Raw genomic sequence first — 11140 nt, forward strand, 5'->3', positions numbered from 1 at the left:
TTTAATCTTATATATCATGTCTTAGAAATCAATCTACCACAGATTAATCAAAATCCGGATAACCGAACGCATCATTTACGACAAACAAATATCTTCTCAAAAGAAAAACAAACATATATCATATGATTATTCACTGAAATCTCCAAAACAACACAATAAAATTAAACAGTATTTATATTGGAAAAAAGTCTTTATTTTTTACATAATATTCAGAGTTATAGTAATAATAAAAACGCATACCTCGTGATATGGTTTTAGAATGTCCACATAACCTTATGATATCCTCAAGAATTTTCGAAAAATCTATTAAATGAGTAATAAAATCACAAAGCCTAACAAACTAATACATCATTGTTATAAGCTAGGAGTAGAGGTGCAAACGAGTCGTGTTACTCTTAAATTCGGTCGAAATTCAATCTTGTAACCGAGTTGAGCTCGAATATATGATAAGTTATCAATTCGAATAGAGTTTTTCAAGCTCGAGCTGGATCTGGAGTAACTTGATAAGTTATCGAGTTCGAACTTAAAAATTATTACTTAAATCGAGTCGAGCTTGAATATTTTAAATTTTTTTCCGAATCAAGCTATATCACAAGCCTAGTCGGAGTACCAACATCTGCTCCAGTTATTTTATGCGGCCCAATTTATTTTGCAAAGCCCAATAAAAGAGTATATTTAAAATATATTTTTTGGCTATCTAACTGAAATAAAAAATTCGAACAAAGCCTCGCTCTCGAGATTTCCTAGCAAAATCCCAAAACCCTATCTCGCCTTGTCATATCATTCAGTATTCTCTGAAATCTCAGTTCTATCTACAATTCCAAGGTAGTAGACGAGTAAGAATTGTAGATATTAGGGGGGAAAAACCCTAAACTAGGGTTTCGATTAGGTGGAAATGGAATCGAGTAAGAAAGCTTCTGAGGGCATAGCGTTGTTGTCCATGTATGGAGACGAAGACGATGAAATGGAAGTCGCCGAAGATCAGGATGAAAATCTTCAAGAAGAAGAAATCCCCACCATCGCGTCGGATGTCGTTATGGTGAAAGATGAAGATGATCTTATTGCCATTGGCAATGAAAATACGTCGCAGAAAGAGGAAGAGCGAGGCCCGAATGCTATGTCTCCTAATAAGCTCTTTAATTATGGTACTTCCTCGGCAACTGCCTCTCCACTGTTCTCTCGCGTGTCACCTCAACCGCCGCAACATACGGTTGGTTTGGATTTGAACTTGGCTCATGTTACAAAGAATCGGCTGACGATAGTGGATTATGGGCACGAGGAGGGGGCAATGTCTCCTGAAGCTGAGGTAATCATGTTGCGTAAGCATTTTGAGTTCTATTTTTTTTTTTTTTCGTGTTGAATGACCGGTGATTGTAGGATGGAGAAATAGTGGTGACTGGTCGAGTAACGTATGGGGATCAGCTTCAAACCAGTGACGGTGCGTAAGGCTGTCCATTTTGGTGATCATTTTTCTCGTTTGCCTCATCTATTAAATTTAATCATTTATATGGCTGAATGTTAGTATTATGATCGTTAGAACGGCCTATGGCACCAGTTTTTAGAGACATTAAAATGTTCAAAGATGGAGATTTTTAAATTAGGATATTGAGTTGGTAATTTTATTTCCATTTCGATTACTTTATGTTATGTGCCATTTGTTATGACACTGGAATCTGTATTTTGATATGCATAAAGTTTGAAAATGGATTGGAAGGTTTTTTGTGCTGGAGTTGTTCTAAGTTTTAATTGCTGTTAATTTAGGTGAGTTTCGGGATAACAGATCACCAAGAAATGCTAGGCTCGCAACACCTAACACTCGAGCCATAACACCTCAATTATTGGATCCAATTGATCAACCTGAATCAGATAGCATGGATTGTGCAATTAATGCATTGGAAGCTGCAGAAACTGAAGATGCCATTAGAATTTCTACCGAAGAGGAAAGGGATATGGATCCATTGGCCAAGTTTCTTCCTCCACCTCCAAAGAAAAAATGCTCAGAGGAACTGCAAGTTAGTCCTTTCTTTTTAGTGAAAGGACTATGATATAATATTTTATGTTAAGCTGATGTAGAATCTGACTTGTAGGATATATTTATATAGCTTTTTCATTTACTATATTTTGATCCTATCTGTTGGACACAGTACCTCAAATTCAGAAAAAAAAACTGTTCTTTATCACAGGTTCCTTTCTGAGAAAGGCAATGTTACAACTGGCTGTTTTCTTGTGGGTGTAATTTATAAATCTAATGGACTGAGTTAACTTATGTAGGGTAATGATTGACCTTTAATATGTCCCAAATCATGAATGTTTACTAGGTCTCACTTTATTAGCAAGTTTGATCTAGCTCAAACTTCTTTTTTCATGCATATCTCACGGTTCTACAATTTGGTGCCAATGAATTCAAATTTAAAATCCTTTCAAGATTACTCACTTCATATATTCTAGACTTCTAGTGGTACTAGTAGTAGTATTTACGTTTAAAACCTTGTCTAAAGAAGTATCTGTATTCTGTTTAAATTAATCTACTCCAACTTTCCCTTGTGTGAGGCATATTTCAGTAAACTTTGTTATTTTGATAAATCTTTCCAAATAGAACTTTGTGCTTGGGTGTTGATCTCTTCCATTTCATTTTCAGCGGCTTGACAGACGCAAGGTTTAAAACATAGTTTTAATGGCACGCGTCTTAGCTTGCACAGGTGCCACTCTTTGGAAAGGTGCATCAAATAGTTAGTGGCTTAGCCCAAAATCATCCTAAGTCCTGCGGCATGAAAGGAATTAATTTCCAACCTCCATTCTGTGCAGCACTCTTTCAGTCTTTATTTGAGGATCTTTTCCTCGACTCAGGTTGATAGTTCTTTGTACATTGTTTGAAAATCATAACAACCATCCTTCATTACTTGAGTTACTAAATTTCCAATTCCAAAATCACTCAAATCCTCCTGCTTTCTCCTGCCGCTAAAGATGAAGAAGAATGGGTGATTCACTTGATTGAAGTTTTTTCTTTTGATACTGCAAAAATTTACTAGTGTCCTTTTGATTTACATTGCTATCCAATAGTTTTAGAGAAAAATATTTTTTGGCTGCTATGTAATATTGAAGTGAAATTCCCTTTATACATATTATAAGAAAGCATGCTTACTGCCCATTATTTTGATAAGGCCCGCTCCTCACCATCGGACTTGCCCCTTATTGCTCCTTGTGTCATAAAAAAAATCATAATTTGAAATCCTTCCTATAGGACACATAACAGAATATTTGTGGTAGAAAGATGGAACTGTTACATATTTTGTCAGCGTAACTAGGCAGAAACAATAAATTTGTTATTTGTCAGTTGTATTATTGGTTTCATCTTGCTATGATATTTTCATGCTATTTTTCAATACATTCCTCAACTTTTCTAATCCTTTGATGCTTCAGGAGAAGATTATCAAGTTTCTTGCACTGAAGAAGACAACTGGAAGAAGTTTCAACGCAGAGGTGCGCAATAAGAAGGAATATCGAAACCCTGACTTCTTGTTGCATGCTGTGACTTACCAAAATATTGATCAAATAGGATCTTGCTGCAGTAAAGATGTTTTTGACCCTCATGGATATGACAAAAGTGACTTCTATGATGAAATAGGTTAGAATTCATATGTAATGTATTTAGATTTGTTTGATTGCCGTCTAGTGATCTATATTCCCATTTATGTTCTAATTTCAATTTAATCTAACTGTTTCCTATCATTTGGTTTGATTTGGTTGGTGCATGTCCACGCTAAAAATTTGTCAAACCTGTGAAATATCTATTCCATTATGAACTTTTCTAAAATATGTTGAAAATTTTAATTATGAACCTTTGTGTTTGATTAAGAAGATCCTCTGAACTCGTTATTGAGCTCTGAATACATTCTCTTATATCATTTACATCTTTCTACCAATTGGCGCTTTCTTGTCTTTTGAAACATATTTGACATACACAAGCTATGTATGAAGAACTTCTTTCTGAAGTGTTTACCCTAATGTTTTATTGTGGGACTTCAATGTCGGGTTTATATTTTCTATCTCTTTTTTTAATTAGAACGAAATTTTCTATCTTTTATCTTCAAACTGGGGCATATGTCAAGAATAAATATTCTTCAACACCCTCGGGACTCTTTATATCATGTAGCATCCTTTTGTAACGTGTTCCTAAGTCGGATGATCGAAAAATAGTTGATGTCTTGTTTCAACTTGAGAAGTTCTTTCACATAATTCTTAGGATAGTGTATCTTCAAATTTTCCCGTTTTGTCTTCTGCAAATAGAAGCTGACATTAGGCGGGAGGTAGAAAGGAGGGAACTAGAAAAGAAGAAAAATCAAAGGGTTGACTTTGTTTCTGGGGGAGCGCAGCAAGGAAATGTTGCTCCTACTCCAAAGATTAACACACCAATTCCAGGTGCTTAAGTACTTGTCAGCTTGTACCATCATCATATCTCCATAAATTGGCTTGTTTTTTGAAAATTTATCAAGATGATACCTTCTTGTTAGTTGTTGTTTCTATGCACTTTAGGATTGGCCGCAGTTGCTGGTGGTGTGTCTAATATAACACCAGTTGCTGTAGATGTTGCAGCTCGAGATGGAAGACATAACAAAAAGTCAAAGTGGGACAAGGTTTACTCATTTTCTTTCTATCTATTAAGGAGTTGTATGGGTTATTTCAAGATTAATAATCTTGATGATTTTGGTTTTAGGTGGACGTTGATCAAAGGAATTTTAATCCGTCTGGAGGTCAGGAAACTCTATCTGCTATTGGTGCTCATGCAGCCCTTATCTCTGCTGCTAAATCTGGTAGTGGATACACTTCTTTTGCGTAAGTTTTAATATGTGAATTTTCTATTATCTTCATATCTTATTCCATTTATTTTGTTTATGGTGTTCACATTCTACTGTCTTTTAACTGAAGTGGGGAAAATGACTCTACTCAATAACGTTCATCTTCTAGTTTACACATTGGTGGTGATATTCTTTTTTTTATGGACTTCAGCATTGGATATGTTGAAAATTAACTTCTATGTTTTCAGCAGTAAACCTGTTGGATTGTAGTTTAATATGTTTTCTGCTGTACATATCTATGAGGAATAGTCTTGTCTTATGATGGACTTGTGGAGCTAAAGAAACGTTCATGTAGGTGCATATGCATCTTTGATAACGCCAGTGTAAAGCCATTTCAGCTCTCGGACTAATACTAGGTTTTTTGAATTAATAAATTAGACTAATACTCTAATATCTATTGTGGCAGGCAACAGAGGAGAAAGGAAGCAGAAAATAGGCGATCCAGTGAAAGAAAATTGGAGAAAAGATCATAGTGTTGACTCTTGTTACAAACATTTTCATTCATATTAAAATACGTGCGCCAGCGAGATAGAGATGGAAGGAGTGGCGCTGAAAGCAATTTTGTACTTGTATCCTTCAACGGGAAACCCATTCTGTATACTTCCCCCTTTTAGTTGATTTAGCTTCCGAAATTTTTTCTTGTTCATCAATCAGTCACGTAAAGCTTTACAATGATTAACTTAGATCCACATGCGACGAAATGTATGCATGATGATGCACGTTTTTCATGCAGTTGTAGGATGTTTGGCCTATTTTCCCTTTTTCTGGAACAAGAATGCAGAGTTTTGTGAACCTTGAGTGTTCAATATATACCTGATAGTTTGGGGCTATTAAAAGTTCAAATTACAGATTATTTTTAATATTTTTTGAGGGTATATCTCTGTATTTTAGGGGACGGAGCTTTTCATTTGTAAAAGAAGTAGGTTTATTTTTTTTAAAAAAAAAACATTGCTCTACTTTTTTTGAAAAAATAATTAATTTAATGACGATGAAATGCCGACCGGGTAAACCCCTACCGATATATTTTTGGGCCAGCATGTCATGTAAAGTTTGTTTAGTGTGGTATTTTTGGTTAATTTGATTTGCATGCATTGTTTTTTTTGTTTTTGTTTCTAACTTTTTGTTAATTTCTAATCTTAGAAGAAAAGGATTTGGAGTTTTAGATCATGGGCATCATTGCTTCCACTAATCTAACCCTCATCCCGAAGTCTTATTTTCAAAAGTAGATAGCATGTCCTCTTGTCTTGTCGCTGTTTGTCTTTAATGATCACTTTCCACGCATTTTTATATTTTAAGGTGCTCCCCTAGTCTTAATTCCCGTCCTTTATATCGATACCCAAGGTTTCGTCCACCGAACGACAGTTTATACTACTTTAAGTTAAGAATGGCTTGAAATGTATTCTGACGGAGATAACTCTCGTGTATACGAGAGTACGATATGTGTGTACATGTAAAATTAAATTTCAAATTATATCTGGTGTCATGGTTGTATGTCATACCCCTCTTGGGAATCTTTTCCGTTCTGTTGATAATGATAATAAATATGCAGTCCTTACAGGTCGAAAACTAATCAATGCGACTCGATTCTCAAATGGAATCAGTGGTTGATGGAATATTTGTTCTGTCTCGCAATGAATTTTATGTTTTACGGTAGGTGAAAGTGGCATAAATTTTGAATAAAAAGTAGTATAGGTGAGTAGAGAAGAAGCTCTGATATCAACGCTAGTAATTCATAATTTCACTGTATGTTGAAGATTTTCTTGATGCTCTCTCACTATCGTGCACACAAAACACATTGACGTCGAGAAGAGGAAGAAAATTATTATTTCTTTCAAAGCAAACTTGGAAAAAGTTTGGACCTACCAACCCTCTTTGAAATTTTTACTTTTGCTTTTTGAATATTCATTTCGAGATAGGAACGAAGGATATGATAAGCTAGTTCAATTAAATACATTTCTTATTTTTTTTCCCATATGTATAGGTATGAAGTATCATTTTCAGTTTATATGTACAAAAAAATCTTTCGTATATTCTTACACAGTTACACTATACACTTATTTGATTAGATATTGTGAAATTTATGTAATTTTCAACTTATTTAAAGAGATTAGTTTAGTTGTGTATCAGTTTTTTTAAATATTTGTTGGCTTCCCTTGCAAAAATTGATCATGTCTCGTTGAGCATAGTGATTAGTGAAGCCTATTACGTATAAATATGCCCTCGGTTTATGAAACTTTTTAGATCCTATTTTCTATTCTCTTACATCACAATTACTCCACTTTAATGTCATCTTTTTTTGTAAACAAAGTTAATGTACAGCTACCTTTTAAGCTGATTGTTTTTAAATAATTGGGATTAATTATTAAATCGTCAATCAATGATACCTCTTTTTTCATCTTTCCCTTTTTCTGCTTTTGAGGAATAAACCCAAAAACAAACATAAAATAATATATTTGCAGGTATAAATTTGAACTGTAAAAATAGAAAAACCATGAAGTATCGTACAGAAAGGCAGGAAGCAACGGTAACATCTGGTTTGGCAGTGCCTTCAGGGGCAATCTCGGAATTTGGATAACTTAACGGAACATTCACAATCAAATAAAGCTAAAAGAAAGCCAAGCAGGAGTTTGCTTTCTTTTCTCTCCAAACAAATATTTTCTAACTGCATGTATGTATGTATGTATGTACAGTCTGTGGGTCTTATCACATTGACTTGGTTTCTCTCTCTCTCCCATCACTTTACCTTTCTTCCTGGTTTTCTTTTTTCTTGTGTTCGATATCCTTTTTGCTTTTACCCATCTAATAGTATATTTGTTTATTAAAAGTTTGACACTCCGTCACTTTGAAGAAACATATATTTTCTTGCATTTGATCTTACTTTTAATGCGTTTTGGAACGTCCCATTCGGAAGCTTAATTGAGAGCAAAAAAGCAAGTTGTGTTTAGCGATGGATGCTCCAAAGCCAGACGAAATATGTCATCCTCCAATGGACCAACTTCAAGGCTTAGAGTATTGCATAGATTCTAATCCTTCTTGGGGTATATTTATGTTCTATTTACTTTCTTCTTCTTCATTTATTTTTATTTTAAAACAAAGGTTTATGTTTGATTTTATGTGTGAAAAATATAGGCGAGGCGATAGCGATGGGATTTCAGCACTATATCTTGGCATTAGGTACCGCGGTGATGATTCCTTCCTTCCTTGTTCCTTTGATGGGTGGAACTGACGTAAGTGACTCTCTTACCTTTGATTAAGGTTTATCTTTATTGTTTTAAGTTGGTTCTTAAATTTTCGATAAGAAAAATGGGACTCGCTAGCCATTCTTTGTAAAATTACACGCTCTCTGTATTTTTTCAGTGGCCATTGTATGTGTTTGTTTTCCCGAATGGGATATTCGACATTTAATTTCATTTGCAATTCCAGGGTGATAAAGTGAGGGTAGTTCAAACTTTGCTATTTGTTGGAGGAATAAATACACTGCTGCAAACATTATTTGGAACCAGGCTACCTACTGTAATTGGCGGTTCTTGGGCATTCATGGTTCCCATAATTTCAATAATTCATGATCCATCCTTAGAAAGAATCCCAGACCCTCATATGGTATGCTGCGTTTCTTGAAATATCAGTTCCTACTAGATTGTTGGTAGTCATTTTTTGAACTAGAATTTTGTTTTCGTGCAAGATATAACTTAATGGGTCTTTACGATTCATTTCATTTAGTTTCTACCAGCGTAAAAGTTCAACTTCAAAGTTTTAAATAAAAGAAAATTTGTAAATGCAAATTTAATTTTTTGGACGACTTTCTTAACTAGTCATCTCTAAAAACAACTGGTGACGTGTAGAGATTTCTCAATACGATGAGAGCCATTCAAGGAGCATTGATAGTAGCATCAAGTGTACAGATTATTCTGGGCTATAGTCAGCTCTGGGCTATATGCTCCAGGTATTATATAGCTTCTACTCAGATAGAACATTTAACTTTACCATAATGCAAATCTTATATCAACGGAGAGACTGTAAATTAAGTATAAAAAGGCATTTATTCCAGGTTTTTTAGTCCACTTGGAATGGTTCCGGTGATTTCTCTTGTGGGCTTTGGTCTGCTCGATAGAGGCTTCCCAGTGGTATGTTGAAATTTCAATTTCAAATACTGAATCAAATGGCCATTTCTTTGCATTGACATGGTTGATGTATGCAGAAATTATGCCTTCCTTTAATTATATGTTGTTCTGATGCACTACTCTCAGGCTGGACGATGCGTGGAAATTGGCATTCCAACGTTCATCTTATTTGTTGCCTTCTCTCAGGTGTCATTACTAATCTTACACATATTTGAAAGTTAAAATTTGTGCTAAAAGTTTTCTATGAAAGTTCGAATTTTGCAACTACAAATGGATAAATCTAGTAGAATTATTCGCTAATGTATTCTTTCACTATATCTTTCAGTACATGAAGAACTTTCAAGCAAGACAATACCCTGTACTGGAGCGATTTTCTCTTCTGATCTCCGTCACCGTCATATGGGCTTATGCACACCTGCTGACAGCCAGTGGAGCATACAAGCATCGACCAGAGTTAACTCAAAGAAATTGCCGAACCGATAAAGCAAACCTAATTTCTTCTTCCCCATGGTTAATATTTGTCAACTTGTTCTGCTGTAGAATCATCCTATTTTCATTTTATTGTCTTGTCTTTGATATTATTTATTTCCTTGGAGCATTACTCATCACCTATAAATTTATCGAATAGGATTAAAATCCCGTATCCACTGCAGTGGGGTGCACCTACCTTTGATGCTGGTCATTCATTTGGAATGATGTCTGCTGTACTGGTCGCCTTAATTGAGGTAAACTTCCACAGTTCTAATATTTTATAACTCCATTAGAATGATTGCTGCAATTGATAAAGTTTCCTTTTTCTTCAGTCAACGGGAGCTTACAAGGCAGCAGCTCGTTTGGCAAGTGCAACACCGCCTCCCGCTCATGTTCTTAGTCGTGGAATTGGTTGGCAGGTTTGTAGAAAATTGTTATCTGAATTTATGCCTTTTACTTAATGCCACGATTATGAAGTTAACTGAAGCAAATATCTCTCGAAATAAATTAAATACAGGGCATTGGAATCCTGTTTGATGGGTTGTATGGAACTGGTACTGGATCCACAGTTTCTGTGTAAGTGGTTTAGGCTTTATTCACTACTTTGCCTTCACTACTTAATATATAACAGATATTCACTATTGATTTCTATGGAAACAGGGAAAATATTGGTCTTCTTGGAAGCACCCGTGTTGGCAGTCGTAGAGTGATCCAAATTTCGGCTGGCTTCATGATCTTCTTCTCAATCTTGGGTAATAAGCATATACTGCCAAGAATTCGAAAAGTACACACTGTTGGTGTTTTTTTTATCATCATTAAAAAAAATGTTATGTGCAGGGAAATTTGGAGCATTGTTTGCATCAATACCTTTCTCAGTGTTTGCAGCAATATATTGTGTCATGTTCGGTATAGTAGGTCAGTAATCCGGGTTTCGTTGCTTGAAACTTATCTGGCTTCATTTCCCTTGTTTCTGATTGCTTATCACTATTTCAGCTTCCGTGGGATTGTCGTTTTTGCAATTCACGAACATGAATTCAATGAGAAACCTATTCATCACTGGTGTATCCCTCTTCCTCGGTTTGTCTATCCCAGAATACTTCAGGGAATACACTACCGCTGCTCTTCATGGTCCTGCGCACACCAATGCTGGATGGGTGAGTTGACACAAATATATTATTATTCTTTCTTGTTATCACATGTTTCTAACTCCTCCCATTTATTCGGTGTTTTCCATGTTCTGCTGCAGTTCAACGATTTCCTTAACACGATTTTCTTGTCCTCCCCTACTGTGGCCTTGATCGTGGCTGTATTCTTGGACAACACGCTTGACTACAAGGATAGTGCTAAGGACCGAGGGATGCCCTGGTGGTCGAAGTTCAGGACATTCAAAGGAGACAGTCGAAATGAAGAGTTTTACACCCTTCCATTTAATTTGAACCGATTTTTTCCTCCATCATGAATGAACAACATATCCTGGTAGAATCTGAAAGAGGAATGTTATCAAAGTGGGGGTGCTGAGAAAGGATTGTGAGTGAGTCCACATGTTTCGACTCATAGGTAGACTGTGACAGACGAGCCTCCTCTGTCATTATTTTTTAATTATTTGAGTTGATCTATCTTGGGTTATTCAGTTTTAATCCAATAAAAATGTTTCACGTAAATTTTCGAAGTTCGCAGAAAATTTCAGCTTCT

The 11140-nt window shown here is 35.4% G+C and overlaps 2 protein-coding genes across 7 annotated transcripts; both read left to right on the forward strand.

The window, feature by feature from the left end:
* The first annotated feature begins 707 nt into the window (after positions 1-707).
* On the forward strand, positions 708-5711 carry LOC140815181 (uncharacterized). 6 transcript variants are annotated; one of them, XR_012114287.1, is made up of 8 exons: positions 708-1306; positions 1378-1438; positions 1762-2012; positions 3421-3625; positions 4288-4419; positions 4512-4634; positions 4715-4811; positions 5263-5305. XR_012114287.1 is itself a non-coding variant. In XM_073174300.1 (8 exons), exons 1-8 carry the CDS (start codon positions 896-898, stop codon positions 5327-5329), a joined length of 1347 nt encoding a protein of 448 aa, XP_073030401.1. In that variant the 5' UTR covers positions 708-895; the 3' UTR covers positions 5330-5711. The 6 variants fall into 6 exon arrangements, 4 of the variants coding, with proteins under 4 accessions (XP_073030401.1, XP_073030400.1, XP_073030402.1 ...); XM_073174300.1 differs by having other exon boundaries at positions 4534-4634; positions 4715-4833; positions 5263-5711; XM_073174299.1 differs by having other exon boundaries at positions 4534-4634; positions 5263-5711.
* A 1633-nt stretch (positions 5712-7344) lies between these two features.
* On the forward strand, positions 7345-11064 carry LOC140815180 (nucleobase-ascorbate transporter 2). Its single transcript, XM_073174298.1, has 14 exons — positions 7345-7894; positions 7986-8083; positions 8280-8456; positions 8699-8799; positions 8905-8980; positions 9104-9163; positions 9303-9487; positions 9606-9702; positions 9781-9867; positions 9966-10024; positions 10109-10200; positions 10286-10363; positions 10442-10602; positions 10695-11064. Exons 1-14 carry the CDS (start codon positions 7804-7806, stop codon positions 10905-10907), a joined length of 1575 nt encoding a protein of 524 aa, XP_073030399.1. The 5' UTR covers positions 7345-7803; the 3' UTR covers positions 10908-11064.
* The last annotated feature ends 76 nt before the right edge of the window (positions 11065-11140 follow it).

Source organism: Primulina eburnea, chromosome 15, assembly GCF_022965805.1.
Source record: "Primulina eburnea isolate SZY01 chromosome 15, ASM2296580v1, whole genome shotgun sequence".
Classification (NCBI taxonomy): Eukaryota; Viridiplantae; Streptophyta; class Magnoliopsida; order Lamiales; family Gesneriaceae; genus Primulina; species Primulina eburnea.